Genomic DNA, 17868 nt, shown 5'->3' with positions numbered 1-17868 from the left:
AGCAGCCCTGGTGCCCTGAGTTGCAGGAGCAGCCCTGGTGCCCTGAGCTTGCTGTCCTCACTGAGCACCCTGTACCCAGAGCCGGCTTGGGGCCACGCAGCGCTCCCAGACAAGCTGCAGCCCTCCCTTCAGAAGCAATTATATCTGCAGCTATTTTAGGATTACTCCCCAACCACCTGGAATATCTTATTAGAGGGAAGCTCAGATGTCCGGAGCAATTTTGCTTTCCAATCCCACATTCAAAAGGCAGGGTTAACCCCTTCCTCCAAAGCGAGAGTGGATGAAATGAGAGCAACAAACGCTCTCCTGCTTTGCCCACTGCATTCTTTCCAGGACAAAATCCTTGAAAGCCAGCAGCCTGAGCTCCAGTCTGCAGGGCAGCTGCTTCTCAAACGGACCACCAAACACCACGCTCGATAAAAATGGAATATCAAGGCTTGTAGAACAGCTCAGCTAGCCTACCGAGGTTAATTAAACCAGAGAGAACCTGCTGGAAAGAAGAAAAAACCTCCCGGAATGTAATAGAAAGTCATTCTGCACCTCCCTTGCTGCAGATCTGCAGTCCCAACGCTGCTTTCAGGCCAGAGACCTGCTGAAATATCCACCTAGGGGCTAGGCCAAAGGTAGTGGGGCAAAAGAAAGCCCCCCTCCCTTCCCCCTGGGTTAACTGGAAGCACGGAGTCAATGAGAAGGTACAGGGGCAGCAATTTCAGGATTATCAGGGAATCCACTGAAATTCCTTTTGTGGGCAGAGTTAAGCCTTAGGAAGTGAAACAGATGCCGTTATAAAGAAAACTGTTGTACTACAAAACACTGATAAGATCAGGACTACTGCCCTGAGCTGCAAGTTCTCAAGCATGGAGAACCAGGGCGTAATTACTGTGGACATGGGCTGCCTGGTAAAGCTGGCTGCAATTGGAACAAGCCCTCCCCACTGCTAATAACAGAGCTCAATTCAGTATCTACAGCTTCAAGAGATCGCTTTGGAAAACATTTTAGTGATTCCAGGAATGGCAGGGAGGATGGGAAAGCAGGGAAAGACAAAGAAAGAATGGAGTGAACAAATCAGCCCTTTTTATAAAGTTCCTTTTGTGCTCCCAAAACCCAGTGCTGATAGCACCAACACAATTCCTTGCCAAACAGGAATTCACTTCCTCATCCGAAAGGAAAAGTCGGGCTCTTTGTGAACCACTCCTATTCACAAACACTGGGAGGAATTAACTAAAACCTAAGTGGCAAGAAGAGCTGCTCAGTGCTATGTGGCCAAGGGAAGAGAAATTCTCACTGCCACGAGAGATTCTCGGGTTTGCCCTGAAGTGAGAAAACAGGAGTACAACACATTGGAACTCATCCCACCTACTGGCTCCAGCGCTAGCTAGGATATCTATAAATTGGCACTGAAAGAGACAAGCTGCAGCTATTCCTAAAGATAAATTTAGTGCCCGAATGGATCCTAAAATGAGCCAAATAGGATAGAAATGAGCTCCTTACTCTGCTGCCAGATACAGCACAGCTGCTGCCGTGCACTGCAGCCCTGATGAATGCCTCGGAACCGTCCTGTGTGATGAAGATTTGGGGCAATGCCCTGATGCCTCACGCAGGCTGTTCATCTGCTGCTGCCAAGAATGGAGAGGGCATGAGGTGCCCTTTCCCACTTACCTGTCAATTTAAGCAAGACTCTGCACCTCTTTCAAGTCTCTCCCCTCGAGTTGGCACGATCAGCAACTGACTCCTGGATTTCCAGGCAGAAAGGAAACATCCCCAAACACAGCCCACCTCTCCACAAAACCAGCCCCAAAGCCCCACACCTCAGCACCTTCAGCCCGGGCTCAGGACGAGCCCAGCAGCTGTTTCTCTACAGCACTTCAAACAGACACGTGACAGTCCTTTTCAAGGCTGGGTATAGAAAATGCATTCCCTCTTTGATTTATGCCCATGGCTCCGCTTTCATTCTGAGTACAGGAGCGTACAGGAACCTCTCATTTTGTGTGACAGCACTGGAAGTCACTTCAATCTTCAGTCACTGGCTGAAAACCTGGCTCCTGCAGTCGTTACCACAAATGGCTCCTTGGTTCTGCCCTCCCTTACGCTATGTGGTGTGACAGATACACCTCCTTTAACCACAGCCTCGCTGCCCTCCAGCAACAACGCCGCGCCGTGAGCTACAACAGCAGCCACTATCACAGGGATGAAGACTCCAGCAGAACCAACCTATGAAACACACGGCAGGAGAAACAAGCAATCCACAATTTCAAAACCCATCTTCTTGAAGAACACATTTGGCTTTTAACAGCCGAGAAACCCAACGTTTCACGTTGTCTGTTATTGAAGCGGACTCCATCCGCTCCACCATAGCAAAGCAGAGCGACCCACGTCAATGAGAAATCCAGCCCTGGATATCCCAGATCGAAGAGGCAAGATGGCCACTGTCTGAGATTCAACTTTTCTCTTCCTGCACCTTCACCCCCTCTGGATTAATGAGTATCTCCTGAGCAAGACCTCGATCCGCGCAACACTTGAGGCGCATAGCTAAGGCTATGGAATCTCAGCCACTCGCTCATTCCTAGAGCCTGGAGCAAAAGCCAAGTAATTATTTTAAGCTGACTTATCTTAATAAACACCCTGACCTCTGTAAAAGTTTAGGTCAGGATTTTCAGGAGTGACCGGTGAGTTCTGAAACCCGAACGCCAGCCAACCCGACAAGAAACGTGCTGCTCAGAAAGCCAGCGCCTGGCTCTGCAGCTACTTACCTGGCTGCACCTCAGGAAGGCATGAAATATCAGCTGATGCCTGAAAACCTTGCCTTTGTTTTTACATTCCACGAAGGAATGCGGGTACTGATGTGCATGCTGTAATAGCAGCCTTGCAAAATTAGCCGTGCGAGTGCTGCACGCCAGCCCCAGGTAGAAAGGAGTTGGAGCATAGAGGCAGAGGTGCTGGTCCTGCCTCCAGGGTAACCAGAGCCACTGTCAAGCAATGCGAGAGCCTGCAGGATGAGGACCCCCACCCCACCATCTGCTACAACCACCATTTGCACCCGTGGAATTAAAAGCTCATTTTTCTTCGGGGACAGACAACGTCCTTTGGAGGAGGGCTGGAGGTGGATCTGTGCAGGCTTGGAGCTGGATGAGGAGGGAGCTGAGCACACCCCCTGCTCGCCTTTCCGGGCTGCAACTCCCCGACAAGCAGCTCCACTCCCTCGCTGTTTTGTGCTGACGGGATTCCCACCGCCCCTGTGTCATAAGCTGAGCCAGCTCTTTTGTCTGCTGCCTTGTTGTACAATTATTTACTTGGCTGTCCCACAGTGAATAGAGCCTGACTTCAGCCCTCTGCTGCTTTCCACTTCTCTGCTGTTTTCACACCTTCCAGGCAGTCTCAGCCTGATGCTTTCACGATGCACTCTTCTCCAACACATGGAGACTTTTAGGAGAACGATTCACACTTAGAAGCAGCAGCAGAAGCAACTTTCACTTCTCTGCAAGCAACAGCCATTAAGCATACCACAAACAGGGCAGGTCCAGCTGGGAGCAGCACACACTGACCGGCCATTAGCCTTCAGCCTCAGCGCAAGCTTGACAAAACAATTCAGGAATCGTTTGGAAAATGAAGTGAGGAGCACAGGCACTCCTGTGCTTTGTTTTTTCTGCCCATGTCAACCATTTTAGTCAACGACATAAGAAAAAGCCCGCTGTCTTTAATGTACACATCTCAAATACCAAAAAAAAAGCAACAAAAAAACACCGAAGCAAGGCAGAATTAATGGACTATCTGCAGATGGGTTCACATTTTGCCCCCCCCGGCAGCCTCGGCAGCCCCCCTACCCGCTCATCCCTCCCCCGCTCTGATCCCATATACTGCAGTTAAATTTTTACTCCCTGGTATGCAGGCTCCGCTGGTGAATGCAAACAAGTTGATCTGCAATATTTACCCTACTCAAGGTGAATATTCTTCAGCAGCATCATTAATGCTGCCAGCCTCAACGCAGCCCTCAGTAACATCAGTCAGGTCCGAGAGCACTTGCCTTGCTGACCCCAGCAGAAGGATGTGCTGTTATTTTAAGTTTTGCTTCCTTTGTGCACGCTGGCTTTCACATAAACTGGCCTGAAATCAGAGCCGTGCAAGCTGCAATCCACTACCAAAACACCATTGCTTAAATGCTACAGAACTGGGCCAAAGCATCGCTATCAGCTCACAGTGCATCAGTTGTATAAGGGCAGCTTGGACAATACTGTTTTGCTGTTCCACATCTGCTAAGGGCAGATCTGGCATGCATAGAGTCATTTGTCTTCCTGAGCAGGGCAGGCAGGCTAGGAGCCAAGCCCATCCGCTACAATTCTCAGGACCCTCGCAAGACGGGCGAGCAGTGCGACAAAGCACAATGACGACCTTGTCGGCACCCACCACGCCAGCAGTAAAAACAGCCACAAACCAATCCCAAGTTTATCTTTCAGCCTGATCCCCTAAAACCAGAGTCCTGCCCACCCTTCTCCGCCCAGAGCCCAGCAAGAGGAAGCTTCTGTCAGCCATTACGATCCTGCAGATTCTGAGGCAGTTTCTGCAGCAACTGAGCGCCGCGCCGCCCTCATTTCCCTACAAACTCCTATTTCAGAGCAGCTCTTCAAGAAAATGTGGCAGCAGCTGGGTGCCCGCTGCACCCTGTGCACCAGGAAGGCTCAGCCAGCATGCTTTGCAGGCCCCAGTGCCCCTCACCTGCCACACACATCCATGTTGGAACCAGCAACCAAACACAGGTTGTTTGGGGCTGCTAGGCAGGAACCTCCAGGCTGCAGCAAGCAGAGTGGGAGAAGCACCAAGGCTTGGGGAGGGCTTTAGCAGCCTCTCCTCAAAGCCCTGCCCGTGGCAGAGTAAAACAAATCTCGTGTGTGTGATCCAAACGTTTACAGCCACCAGTGAGCAGCTCCAGCCTCTATATTTCACCGCATTTGCAAGAGGGGAATGGAAGAAAAACAGATCCCTTTTTGTCCATACAAGGTTTCTTAGCTCGGATTTGTAGCAAAACTCAGTTGTGTGCACACTCAGGCTCATGTATCTAGGAAGGAGGGTTAAATCCCATTTTTTTCCTGTGGCTCAATTTCAAATACAGGCTGCAAACGTCTCTGGAAGTCAGAGCAAGTTAAAAACACACCACACAAACACTGTATTAACAGACATACCTTTTTTCTAACAAAGAAAAGAAATATTGATCTCTTTCTTGCTACCCATAACACAACACTAGCCAGAAATCCAGCTGAAGTCACCGCAGTCAGGTCTTACACAAAGGGGTGAAACAAAGCGTAGGTGAAATAGATTGAGAGATCATCAGGCAAATATCTGCACCAGAATAAACAGAGCACCAGTCCCATTCTGAATGGCACAGCAGCAGTGAGATAGAAGATAAATGAGAGGGAAAAAAAATCACAATCCTCCCTCCACCTGTCCACACAGGTTCTAACAGATTCAGGCTGATCTATTGTTAGCCAGAAATCTGTGTCTGTAAAGCCAGCTGAGCGCTTGAGATCTCTCTTTATGAGAGCAAACCTGGAAGAGAACACCACAGAAGTCCACACATGCCCAGTTCTTGCCTCTTTTCTAAGGCTATTTCCAAATAGCCAGCGCTTGCAACGGGCCACCGGGCTACAGAAATGCTCAGTCTGCAGACAGCCACCCTTATTCAGAAGGAAAGAAAGTTGGCACCGACCTGTTTGAGCTGCTCATCCAATCTCCAGTTCTGGCGTCCAGACGGGGAGCCGGCATATGGCTGCTTAGTAGTGTCCTTACCCTGTTCTTCTTTGCCCTGCTGTCCCCTCTGGTGCCCTGAGGCCGGAAGAGGATTCGAGGTAGAGGCCACTCTTTGGTTGTGGTGGGCAACTTTGGGAGCGTGAAAATATTTCAGAGCAGAGCAGGATTCTTTTCCAGTCACATCAGCACCATCCTCAAGATCTCCTCCTTCCAACCCCGCTTCCTCCTCCTCCTCCTCTTCCACCTCTTCCTCGTCCTCTTCTTCCTCTTCCGGCTCCGAATTCATGCTGCTCTGATCGAAAGCCCGCGTGGCCCCAGCTGCAGGTGGGCCTCTGGCCAAGGGACCGACAGCAGAGCCGCCTGCTGCCCTGCCAGATGTGGCTGCCAGCACGGCCTGCTGCACGGCCAGCTGCTGCGTGTAGAGCAGCTGGGCTTCTCTCATCTGCCTCTGCTGTCTCTCCCTGGAATCCATCTGCAGAGGAGCCTGCTGCTTCTGCTGCTGCTTTTGCAGCTGCTCGACCACAGCTTCCAGCTTCATCCCGCAGTTTGCATGGCTGGGAAAAGAGGGGGGTGGCTTTGGCTTTATCAGGATGGGTTCAAGCCCCGACCTTGGGAGATTGGCAGAATCTGAAAGATAGACAAATATTTGTCCGTATGAATATAAAATGCTTTCATCTTTTCCCCGGGAAGAGGATAAATAGAGTGCAAAGCCAATACTCTTTCCTGTGCAGGAGACCGTGAAACAATCAGCTTCATGTTTAACAGCCTCAGGCTCCAACTTGCATTCAATTTTCAGACTGTTTAATTGTATTTTCAAGCTGAACACATTTGCTATAACCTCACTTTCGTATACCCCAAAGACAGCATCTGAAAGTGCCTCATCCCCATCCTGGGAGCCCGTTTACTGTCAGAATCCTCCCGTGCTAAGCTATTACTTTTGAAATACTGGGTTTAACTGTAGGCTTTGCTTCTTCTGAAAACACTACCTTAAAAGGAGATAACCGGGGTGATAATCTTGACCATATTTCTATTAAGAAACGTGCAAGCCCATTGCATACCACTCATCCCTAAGTTCCTTTATTTCACGACTCAGCCACGTTCTCAACGCTTCTGATGTCTTAAACACTATTTTTAGCCACTGCTTTTCCCAAGGAGGGCGAGACGAGAGCGAGGGAGAGATTGCTGCAGCCTGAAACACAGCGAGGCACAGAGCAGCTCCTGCCCACAGTTACAGAGCTGCCAGTGCCCCCTGAGCCCTGCCGGTGGTTTCCCTTTGATTTTCTGAGCCAAAGGACCCCAAAGCACTCCCAGATCCCTATTGTGAAGCAGCACCAGGCTGCTCCTGGGCAAACACCACCGAAACGCAGCCCAGGGAGCAGCGCAGCTCTGCTCTACAGCTCCCAACAAGATGACTACGCCTTTATCACCAAACACTGGGAGCAGCCCACGCCTGCAGGACCTGCTGACAAAGACGGTCTTGCTTAGCTTCTGCTTTTTTTTAATGTAAGAAGATGCTCAAGCAGATCTCCCTCGCTGCCCTTCAAGGTTCATGGGTATCAAAATACAGCCGGGTGGGAGAAACAAAGGCAGGCAAACCACAAACAAGCCAGGGAGCCTCCTGGCCACCACCTCCCCCCGCACTGTTTACAACCAGCACCACGTCAAGCCAACCCAAACCAAGCACACGAAAAAGCAACTGCTCTGCTAACATCCATTTTCAAAATGCGTGTATTTCTTCCTGAATGCAAAGACCCCAGCAGATGCCTATTTAGAAGGGGAAGCTTTCAGCCTCCCTTCAGTAACTTCAAGGCCTCTCCCAGATGCTCTGAGTGATCTTCTCGTGCAAAGTGCTTCATTGTTGAAGTCCTTCTTCCCCGTGCTACCCAGCAACTTGTCATCAGCATGAAAAACCTCCCTGACGTGTCTTTTGTATCTCACTCACAACACGACAGCTTGCGAGTGCAACAACAGAGAGTGGATTAGCAGCTAGCAGCAACAACGCATTACCTGGCAGCTGAATGCAACCTCAGGTTTCTCAGGCACAATGCAGCACCTGGCCCAACCCCACACTCGTTTCCAGCAAAGCAACCAGGCACGTGTTGCAAGAGGAACCATAAAGGGGGTGCAGCCCGGGTGCCTCACGGTAACGAGTGAGCCGATCCTGGGCGAGCAAACACAGCTCGGGTGCAGCACGCCCTGGTATGCGGCCGCCCTGCGAGTCCCCGACCTGTGACAGGTTGTAGCAAGATTTATGCAGAAATGAGGGCTCGGAACCCTGCACCAACCGCGGGAGCTGGAGTCTGGATGGGAAAACACGCCCTAAGCAAGCAGCTAAGTGACCGGGGGAAAGCGGGCAGCTTTAAGCCGAGAGGGAGACGCGGGTCTGGAAATAAATAATGGGGAGGAAGCCGGGGAGGGCTGTGGCGTGGCAGCACCGCGAGCTTTCACGCCCCATTTGCGGCTATTTGCCGACTTCCCGGCCCTCCGCGGGCCGAGGTGGGGGTGTGTGACTCTCAGACCCCGACACGCCGCCCTTTGTGGGGGCTCGGAGCTCTTTAATCACAGCCCCTCATCAGAGGGACCTGCCCGCGGGCCGTCCCGACGGATCTCTCCCAACAAAGCTGGGGCGGCGACGACGACGAGTCCCGGGCACCCTAAACCCCGGATCCGACCCTCCCAAACCGGAACCGAGCGGCCCCACAGCCGGCTGCGAGCCACCCGGAGCCCTGCAGAGCCCAACGACCGCTGCCCCTCACCTCCGTACCCCCCTTACCGGCCTCAGAACGGCCGTAACCGTCCTCCTCCCGCCTCAGGACATTCCCAACCTCCCGGAGAGGCTCGGGACCGTTACCTGCGTTAGGCCCCGGGCGCGGTGGCTGCCGGCCCGATTTGCGCGGCAGCCTCGGCTCTGCCTGCAGCGTAGCGCAGCTCAGCCGCTGCCCGCCCCGGGCCGCCCCGCCTCAGCCCGGCCGGAAACGGCGCGCAGAGGGGTGGTGCCCAGAAACGGAAGCGCTCGCCTCACTTCCGGGTACAGGCCCTGGAGCAGAAAGGAAGGGCGCAGCCGGAAGTAGAGAGAAAGAGGTGGGAGCGAAGGGAGAACGATAGCCAATGAGATGGCGAAGTAAGCAGCCGCTTCCGGTTCCGGGGATATAACAGAGGGAGCGCGGGGTGGGGCCAAGCATTTGCGGGTGAGGCAGCGTTGGGGTGGTGTTGTGGTGCAGGTGAGGGCTGAGGGGATGCTGGGCCTTTGCGTTGTTCTTTGTGTTTTTGCTGCTCTCTTCGCTCCTTTTCCCTTTGGCGCTGTGAGGGAGGATGCTTTGTGCTCGGGTCGGCCTTTGTTCCTTCGGGTGCGGGAGGGAGGGGCTGCGTGTATGGAGGGGCTGCCTTGCATCCCTGAGGGGAGGGAGGAGGAGGAGCCGGTGGGCCTGCAGCCCTTGGCGTCCATTTCCAGGAGGAAAAGGATGTATAACTGCTAGGGCTGTGTGCTATTTCTTTTTTTCTCATCCTTCTGGGGGTTCTTTAATGTATCATCTCTTTGTGAATTTGCAGTGCATGGGGATGGGTGTCTGGCCCCTTGGTGGCCCGTTGCTCCGTGTGATCTTTTCTTTGTCCTCTCTCTCTCCCCAGGCTCAGTCATGGCAGATGAGGAAATTGCTGCCCTGGTGGTGGACAATGGCTCTGGTATGTGCAAGGCAGGCTTTGCAGGGGATGATGCCCCCCGGGCTGTGTTCCCTTCCATTGTGGGACGTCCCCGGCATCAAGGTGTCATGGTGGGTATGGGGCAGAAGGACAGCTATGTGGGAGATGAAGCCCAGAGCAAGAGGGGCATTCTCACCCTGAAGTACCCTATTGAGCATGGTATTGTTACCAACTGGGATGACATGGAGAAGATCTGGCATCACACCTTCTACAACGAGTTGCGTGTTGCTCCAGAGGAGCACCCTGTCCTGCTCACTGAGGCCCCGCTGAACCCTAAAGCCAACCGGGAGAAGATGACCCAGATCATGTTTGAGACCTTTAACACTCCAGCTATGTATGTAGCCATTCAGGCTGTGCTGTCTCTTTACGCCTCTGGTCGCACCACCGGCATTGTCATGGACTCTGGGGATGGTGTCACCCACACAGTGCCCATCTACGAGGGCTACGCTCTGCCCCATGCCATCCTGCGTCTGGACTTGGCTGGCCGTGACCTGACTGACTACCTCATGAAGATCCTGACAGAGCGAGGTTATAGCTTCACCACCACGGCTGAGAGGGAGATCGTCCGTGATATCAAGGAGAAGCTGTGCTACGTTGCTCTAGACTTTGAGCAGGAGATGGCAACAGCTGCCTCATCCTCCTCCCTGGAGAAAAGCTATGAGCTGCCGGATGGGCAGGTGATCACCATTGGGAATGAGCGCTTCCGATGCCCTGAAGCCATCTTCCAACCTTCTTTCCTGGGCATGGAGTCCTGCGGCATCCACGAGACCACCTTCAACTCCATCATGAAGTGTGATGTGGACATCAGGAAGGACCTGTATGCCAACACCGTGCTGTCTGGGGGTACCACCATGTACCCTGGCATTGCTGACAGGATGCAGAAGGAGATCACAGCTCTAGCACCCAGCACCATGAAGATCAAGATCATTGCCCCACCGGAGCGCAAATATTCTGTCTGGATCGGTGGCTCCATCCTGGCCTCCCTCTCTACCTTCCAGCAAATGTGGATCAGCAAGCAGGAGTATGATGAGTCTGGCCCCTCCATCGTCCATCGCAAGTGCTTCTAGAGGGGCTGCTGGCAGTCACCTGGGGTGTCCCCACAGTGGGGCAGGCATGGGAGGAGGTGTTGCAGGCTTGTCCTTGGGAGCTCTCCCTTCAGCTTGGACCAGTATTGTTTGACTGTTACTTATTTTACGTTCTAATTTGTGGGGGTACTGAGTAGTAGCATATGGTGTGCATTTTAATGGCCTTGCTCCAGTTTGGACCAGTTCATGACTAGCTTTTTAGTGGAGAGAAATGGCAGCCTGTTGGCTGTGGTTCTGGGGCAGAAAGTAGATGAGTTGTTCACATTTCCTATGTAATGCTAACAGGATGACACTAAAGTAGGTTTGTCACCTTTAGGTTTGTCACATCTGACTCGTTTGTAGGAGAACAAATAAACTTAGGCTTAAAAGTGTAAGAGTCTTTCTTGCTTTCTTTCAGGGGGGGTATGCTTCAAGGATTGTGTGGTATGAGGGCTTAGAGTCAGTCCTGGATTCCAACTGTCTGCTTAGGAGTTTGCAACTTAACGAAACAAACTTTGGGTGACCCACTGCAAACCGTGTAGTGTCACTACAAACCGGCTGCATGCAGACCATTTTAAGCACTGTTAGGGAGAAAAACTTGACTGGTATGCAGCTCTTGCAGCCCTTCTGTACTTTCATGGTAACTTGACTTTATTTAGAACCTCTTCCTACTAGAAAAGTTAGCGTGCTGGCACAGGTTTGGTGATGAGAGGAGCCTCTCCTTTTTTGGGAGAGAGTGACAAGATGCGGCAGCAAGTATTCCCAGAGCTTGCTCAGCTTACGGAAGGGGGTCCATCTTCCTGTAGCAAGTTTGTGCTGTCCTACTGATCTCTGCCTCGATAGGAAGAGCTGGGGGAAGGGCAGCAGCTTCTGGTTGCAGTGGTGAAAGCTCATGTGCTTGCAGTTGTTCATACGGGAATTGAAGGAGATGCGTCTCCACGGGCTGTTGAGCTGCGGGGAGGCTCGCTAGCAGCCAAGCGCTGCCGCGAGCCCTGCAGCCTCTAGCTCTTCGCTGGGCAGCCTTCCTTTCGCCTAGCAGCAGCTGCTCACCGCCACAATCCTGCCCTCTCACCGCCCGTGAATGAGACCGCGCTGCCGCCTCCCTCCTTTAAACCCTTGGGCGGCCGCCCATTGGCTCGTTGTGCCACCTCATCGGCAAGCCGGCCAATCGGTGGCTTTCTCTTTTCCCACACAGAGCGGACTGCATTTCCCAAAGCACCGCGCTTGCGGTCGCACTTGCACTTCCGTTTCCGGCGCGACCCCGGAAGACCGACGCAGAGGGGAGGCCTGACCGGGGGAGTCGGCCGCGTTCCGCTTCTGCTCCCGGTGAGACGTGGCGGCCGCCTCTGCACGGCTTCAGGTGTGTGCGTGAGGGGCTGAGCGCTCGGCTGGGAGCCTGGAGAACGTCGTCGTAAGCGGCTCGGGGCTCCCAGTGCGAGAGGGGGGCCTGCGGTTCTTAAGGCGGCCTGAAGGCTGTGTCACCGCGCGTTGTTTTCCTCCCTTTCCGGTTCTCCGTGGGCCTGAGGTCGGTTCTGTGACCGGAGATGGCCGTGTCTGAGTGGCACATCGCGGTGAAGCTGGCGGACCAGCCGCTGGCTCCCAAATCCATCTTACGCTTACCTGAGACGGAGCTCGGGGAGTGTCCCCTGGGCGGGTGCAGCATCTCCCACCTCAAGCAGCTGATCACCGGCAAGCTGCAGGAGTCCGTCCCGGACCCCGAGCTCATCGGTAGGTGCACAGGTCGTGGCCAGCTCCTGCCTTCTGCGGCTCTGCTGAGGGAGGGAGCAAACTGAAGCTTTGTGAGTCTTTGCCCTGGGGTTTTCTTGTGCTGCCGACCCAGGTGCAGGCAGGACGATATCTCCAGTCCTCACTTCTGAAGGACCACAGACCCTTCCTGGGTGTGCCTGTATGTCTTTGTCTTTTCCGTAGATCTGATCTACTGTGGCCGTAAGCTGAGGGATGACCAGACGCTTGATTTTTATGGCATCCAGTCAGGCTCCACTGTCCATGTCCTGCGCAAGTCTTGGCCTGAGCCTGATCAGAAACCAGGTGGGGAGGAGTTGGTGAAGGTTACCTTGGGTGTGAGGAGCTGCTGTTCTCTGTGACATGTTTCTAGGAGAATGGCATGGGGTTTGGAGGTGGAACTGATCTGTTTGTTTGCGCTCCACCACTCAAAGTGGTGAACGGGCATTACTTTTACCTTGCTGATGGCAGAAGTGTGGAATGAATCGTAGAATTGCTCAGGTTGGAAAAGGCATTAATGATCATCAAGTCCAACTGCAAGCTGAATATCCCTTCTTAAGTAGCTCTGACCAATCTTAGCGTTGCTAGAGAATCAGAAGCCAAGTGTCTCATTAGTACAGCTAGAGCCTTGTGGGTGTCTGACTGTAGAGTAAAAATGGCCAGTTTAGAATTATTTCAGTGCATTTAATTTTATACACGTACGAAATATTTATTTTTCTATGCCTGGCAGGTGGGAATGTGGCCACAGCCCTTGGTGGGCTTGTGAAGCTGTGGTAACAGCTCTGAAACAGTTGTGATCTGTATCCTTCCTTCCCAGACAAATTGAACTCAGGAGAATTAAAGAATCACTGCTGCTATTGCAGCTGGGAAGTCCAAGGAGGGTGTAAAATGGCTTGTGAAGCTGACAGAGGGAAAGCCATGTTTTGAACTGTTGTTTTTCTTCCCTCAGAGCCAGTGGACAAGGTGGCAGCGGTACGGGAGTTCCGTGTCCTTCACACAGCCCTGCACAGCAGCCCTGCTTACAGAGATGCAGTGAGTGGGACTTTGTACATCACCTCCTTGGTGTCTTCTGTCTGACCCCCTTTTCTAAAGAAAGGCCCTTAGTGAAACCCTGCCGTGTGATGCTGCTGATGGATTCTGATTTCTCTGATAGGTGTTCAAAATGCTGGGGAACAAGGAGTCGTTGGATCAGATCATAGTTGCTACTCCCGGCCTCAGCAGTGACCCAGTCGCTTTGGGTGAGTCCAGGTGTGACTCAGAGGGTCTGGAGAAAGCCAGATAAGGATGGCTTTAAAGTAAAACAAATATTTCAGGTTAAACACTGAACCCTTTCAGAAAGTGTTCCTGACGTGGGGTGCGATTGCAATCTCATGCAGCCATCTGGGGTGAGCTGGGTGGCAGGCTTGATCCTGCCTTAAAGTAGAGCTGTCTGCATTGAAGCATAGCCTGTGGGATCTGCTGGGAAAGCCCTGCGTCCCGGGGGTGTGGCTGTGATTTAGTCTGTCTAAGAAGGCACAAAAGGTTTCTGAGAACAATAATAGAGTATTTCTGGTGTCTTTTCATGACTCATTTCCTGAAAAACAACTAATTGGCTTTCTTTCCCATGGTTGGACTGGCTCCTGCGTGTCTTGTATCCCATCTCTTACTGGTCACGTTTCCTGGACTCTCCCAGGCGTCCTGCAGGACAAGGATCTCTTCTCAGTGTTTGCAGACCCCAACATGTTGGACACGTAAGTTTGTGTAAGCTGGCACGGTGACTAAGCAGCTCCTTTGTTGTAATCCTGTTTAGGTCACTTCCCTGTGGGTGGGGAAAAAGCGTTCTGCTGCTTTCTGCCAGTACAGGTACACCAAGACAGAGATGTGGGGAAGGACTGTTCTCTGTTCTTAGCAGCGGATGCTTTGGTAAGCATCTGTTGACACAGTGGAAGCAGGTTTGTCCTCACCTCCAGATCTGGTAGCTCCCAGCAGGGAGCTGCTCTGTGAGAGCATGTGGGACATGTGTACAGTGGGGGGGCCAACGTGGGATCGAGGAGGATCCTGGTTTGTCTGGCTCTGTGAGGAGGTGTTATTGGATAGCTAAAGGCTGTATGGAGATGGTGTTGGCTCAGCTAGTGGGGATGGCTCTGCCATTCCTGCTGTAACTTCCTTGGTTTCTCTATGCACACGATTTGTTCTTCCACCCTGTCTCTCCAGGTTAATACCGGCTCACCCTGCGCTCGTGAATGCCATTGTACTCGTCCTGCACTCGGTGGCAGGCAGCACCCCACTCCCAGCCCCAGAGACGTCCTCCCGTGCCATGTCCTCTGGCTCCTACCGTGACATGCCGGGTACGTGCAGCCTGTGGCCATCAGATGTGGGAGGGAGCTGCAGAAATGATGTGCTGCAGGATCTGTTACGGATAAATCGGTGTTTTACTGATGCAGGGCTGAGAAACAAAAGAGGTCTGGGTACCTGAGCTTGGAACGTGCTTTGTGGTTTGGCAGATCGTATTGAGAGAGGTTTGTCTGGTGCAGTTCAACCTCAGGGCCTCTCCTGGCTGTGTGTATATCACCACTGTTGGTAGCAGATTGCTGTGGCCTCTGTTTTGCACGAGTGATGGGCCTGAACTGCCTACCATTGACCTGCTGCAAGTGAACTTGTTAGTGCTGAGCTTGGCTGTGTGACCAAAGCCTCCAGTGGATTCTCATCTGCTGCCCAATTCCTGCCAGCATCTATTGAGTCTTCTTTCTATTGCAGGTGGTTTTCTGTTTGAAGGTCTCTCTGACGATGAAGATGACTTTCACCAGGTAATTCACAGGCTGGATTGGCTGGAACAACTATTTTGGGTTTGTGGTAATGGTTTTAACTTTATAGCTCTTAAAGTCTCTAAAGGTTTTCTGTATATTCTCATCAGCAGCGTGATCTGTGGCTCACTGGGAGTTCATTAAGATGCTGTATTAATAATTGTGGTATGCTTGAGTGCTCTGCATGTTAGGATTTTGGAGTGTTGAAGTAGGGTCACAACAGAAGAAAGAAGCACAACTCAGTAGCATTTGCCATCAGAGTAAGCACCTTTTGTATTCAAGCTGCTGCAGAACCAGAGTTGTGCACAAGTGATGTTGTGTTATTTCAACAGAGGGCACTCCTCCAATTGCCAGATGGTTCTTTTTAAAGACTTGATGTTTGACTTTCAAGAACTGCAGGGAAGGGATCCCTAGCGATAAGCACACGAGCCAGGTGTGAATGGGACGTGGCCACTGACACCAGAGTTCTGTTTTGTCCACGCAGAGCACAAGATCAACACCATCCAGCAGCACTTCTGGTTCCCGCCCAGCTTCCCTTGGTTACTCTGGGGCTGCTGGACCACGACCCATCACCCAGAGTGAGCTGGCAACTGCACTGGCACTGGCCAGCACCCCAGAGAGCAGCTCCCACACACCAACCCCTGGTACCCAGGTACAGCACCAGCTGTGGGTGTCCTCCTGCCCTCTAAAGCCAGCATTTGACTGAGTGCAAGCCCTATGTGGACCCAGGTTCCTGCAGCCAGTGCTCTTCTGAGCTCTATGCAACTTGTCTCTCACTAGGGTCACTCCTCTGGGACCTCTCCTATGTCATCCAGTGTCCAGTCAGGAACACCCATCACCAATGACCTCTTCAGCCAGGCTTTGCAGCATGCCCTGCAGGCCTCAGGGCAGCCCAGTCTGCAGGTCAGTGTCTCAGCCTTTTCTTTTGAGCTCTTTATCACACTCAGCACTGCGGGGTAGAGGTGGCTCTTCCAGCTGTCACCTGTGGCAGGATTTTAAGTTGGAATAAGGGTCACTGGTGAAGAGCTTTATTTAGGTGGCAGGATAGACGTTTGCAGAAGGACTGGGTAGAAGTGGGAGAGATGGGTTTAGAGAATTACCAGCAAGACTTAGAACTTTCAAGACCTTTCTGCACATTTGGAATTGTGCTTGTGAGCTAGAGGGATGGGATGAACCAGCATGGTGGAGTGGGCTTTGGAGAAGGCTGTTTTTTTACTGCTTGGACTCTCGCACCTACCCTTAGCTTCTTTTGTTTCCTGTCTGTAGAGCCAGTGGCAGCCACAGCTTCAGCAACTGCGAGACATGGGCATACACGATGATGAGCTGAGTCTCCGGGCTCTGCAGGCTACTGGAGGGGACATTCAGGCTGCCTTGGAGCTCATCTTTGCTGGTGGGGCTCTCTAGCTCTGGGCAGGAGGGCCTGGACCACTGTATGGCACTGACATTCCTCGGTCTGGGACTCCAGCCCAAAGCTCTGTGGGGAATGGAGCAGCTGAGGTGGCTGCTTCTATCCGTGCAGGTGGGTTGGGCACGCCTGTTTGAGAGCATGGAGCAAGCTGAGGACAGTTCCTCCAGCTCCTGTGATCTCTTTCCAGCCTTCTCCCCATTCTGACCACCATTATTGAGACCTCAGAGCTTTGTTCAGCATGGAGAAAAATGCAGCTCTTGTGTGCTGGGAAGATGCAGCACGGTTCTGCAGTCTTAGATCTGGTGATGTTCTGTACTGTTGCCTGCTGTTTCGTTCCTGCCCACCTGCCATGCCTCAGGCTATCTCCTTTTCCTCTTGTGGTCCCTCCCTGTGTTTGACTGTATTAAATGGACTGTATTCACTTGCCTGTTGTTTGGGTAGTGATCCGTGCTGCCTTAAATTCTAAATCTGCAAGGCAATGCATGCTTACTGGTTTGTGGAACCTGGGCAACGTGGTCTGCCTGTTGTAGGACTGTTATTTCAGCAGAGGGCACTCCTCTTCCAGAACAAGATGCTGGCTATGTCCATGAGCTGCCAGAAGACCACAGCTGATCTGCCCAGTCTTCCTCCTTTAGTTAGGCCTGTAAAGAACTCACTGTGCTGTAGGTGCTTGCTGAGAAGGTGGCCCAAAGAGCATCACGTCTCCTTTTCAGCAACAATGTTTCTGTATTCCATTGTCTTGGGCAAAGCTGGTGCAGTGCTGCAAGAACAAAGGTGCAGGAGTTCATGGCCACCACAAGGTGACAGCAGAAATATGGCAGGGTCGAGGCAGGTGCTGAGGATTGCAGGGTACTGCCAGTGACTCAGTGGGAGAGGCACGTTGTTTCTGACACAGTGGGGCTGGTTTGTTGGGTGGCAGCGAATATTTCTCCAAGGTGTCTTCTAATTCTGGGTGCCATGTTTGAAGTTCTCAGGAGCTGCCTACAAAGGCAATCAAACACACGCTGTAATTAGATGGGAGCTCTGAGACAAATTGGAGACAGGGAGACCTGGCGTCACTCTGAATGTACCATCAAGACTGACAGAGCGTGAAGATGGGAGCTGGTTTGCCTGAAATGCCACCATGTGACACTAGGAAAGCTCAGAGCAGAAAATGGTCCCTTACCTTCAGGCTACCTGTGTTCCCCTCTAATTCCTTTCAAAGCACAACTGTTGTCTGCTGATACGATCTCAGCTATCCCACAGCAAATGCTGGATTGTTCTGGCCAGGGTGGCTTATTGACTGCTAGAGTTTAATCCTGTCTGGAGGATTACAGCTCCCAGGAGAAGAGAGACTGTTTTTATTTTTCAATATGCAGGGGATAAGATTTGATGAGTATCAGACACCCTGTGGCTCTGTTAACTTGATACACCCTTCCTGGTTACTGCCTAC

At 52.3% G+C, this 17868-nt stretch overlaps 4 protein-coding genes across 9 annotated transcripts in view; 3 read left to right on the top strand and 1 right to left on the bottom strand.

Annotated features, from left to right (window-relative positions):
* Positions 1–8674, bottom strand: part of ARID3B (AT-rich interaction domain 3B) — a 30672-nt gene extending 21998 nt beyond the window's left edge. The window contains exons 1-2 of one of the 2 annotated variants that reach the window (XM_042824220.1): positions 8591–8674; positions 5699–6366 (exon numbers count right to left, since the gene is read on the bottom strand). In XM_042824220.1, coding sequence (XP_042680154.1) covers positions 5699–6277 — 579 coding nt within the window. In that variant the 5' untranslated portion in view covers positions 6278–6366; positions 8591–8674. Of the gene's footprint in view, positions 1–5698; positions 6367–8512 lie in introns of both variants that reach the window. The other variant, XM_042824221.1, reaches the window with a different exon arrangement.
* A 236-nt stretch (positions 8675–8910) lies between these two features.
* LOC122163226 (actin, cytoplasmic type 5) lies at positions 8911–10897 on the top strand. Its single transcript, XM_042824335.1, has 2 exons — positions 8911–8960; positions 9367–10897. Exon 2 carries the CDS (start codon positions 9375–9377, stop codon positions 10503–10505), a length of 1131 nt encoding a protein of 376 aa, XP_042680269.1. The 5' UTR covers positions 8911–8960; positions 9367–9374; the 3' UTR covers positions 10506–10897.
* An 881-nt stretch (positions 10898–11778) lies between these two features.
* On the top strand, positions 11779–16860 carry UBL7 (ubiquitin like 7). Of its 2 annotated transcripts, XR_006169831.1 has the most exons (11): positions 11779–12230; positions 12432–12551; positions 13195–13277; positions 13399–13483; positions 13918–13975; positions 14439–14572; positions 14982–15031; positions 15513–15680; positions 15809–15931; positions 16295–16547; positions 16624–16860. XR_006169831.1 is itself a non-coding variant. In XM_042824074.1 (10 exons), exons 1-10 carry the CDS (start codon positions 12047–12049, stop codon positions 16430–16432), a joined length of 1143 nt encoding a protein of 380 aa, XP_042680008.1. In that variant the 5' UTR covers positions 11779–12046; the 3' UTR covers positions 16433–16860. The 2 variants fall into 2 exon arrangements, 1 of the variants encoding a protein (XP_042680008.1); XM_042824074.1 differs by having other exon boundaries at positions 16295–16860.
* The window catches only part of SEMA7A (semaphorin 7A (John Milton Hagen blood group)), a 33232-nt gene continuing 31819 nt past the window's right edge, over positions 16456–17868 (top strand). For 2 of the 4 annotated variants that reach the window (XM_042824070.1, XM_042824069.1), the window contains exon 1: positions 16457–16547. The gene's annotated coding sequence lies outside the window, so the exon portion shown is untranslated. Of the gene's footprint in view, positions 16548–17868 lie in introns of all 4 variants that reach the window. The other 2 variants (XM_042824068.1, XM_042824072.1) reach the window with 2 other exon arrangements.

This window comes from Centrocercus urophasianus, unplaced genomic scaffold (genome assembly GCF_019232065.1).
Source record: "Centrocercus urophasianus isolate 14NV4802_14NV808 unplaced genomic scaffold, USGS_Curo_1.0 seq_23, whole genome shotgun sequence".
In the NCBI taxonomy this organism is placed as follows: Eukaryota; Metazoa; Chordata; class Aves; order Galliformes; family Phasianidae; genus Centrocercus; species Centrocercus urophasianus.
The sequence above is the reverse complement of the archived record's forward strand: the minus strand, read 5'-3'. Positions and strand labels throughout refer to the sequence as shown.

Excerpts from the sequence above, each read along its gene's own strand:
- LOC122163226 (XM_042824335.1), top strand. The coding sequence starts at position 9,375 with ATGGCAGATGAGGAAATTGCTGCCCTGGTGGTGGACAATGGCTCTGGT.
- UBL7 (XM_042824074.1), top strand. The coding sequence starts at position 12,047 with ATGGCCGTGTCTGAGTGGCACATCGCGGTGAAGCTGGCGGACCAGCCG. Across the intron at positions 13,976-14,438 it reads GACCCCAACATGTTGGACAC|GTTAATACCGGCTCACCCTG; the intron begins GTAAGTTTGTGT and ends CTGTCTCTCCAG. Across the intron at positions 14,573-14,981 it reads CTCCTACCGTGACATGCCGG|GTGGTTTTCTGTTTGAAGGT; the intron begins GTACGTGCAGCC and ends TTTCTATTGCAG.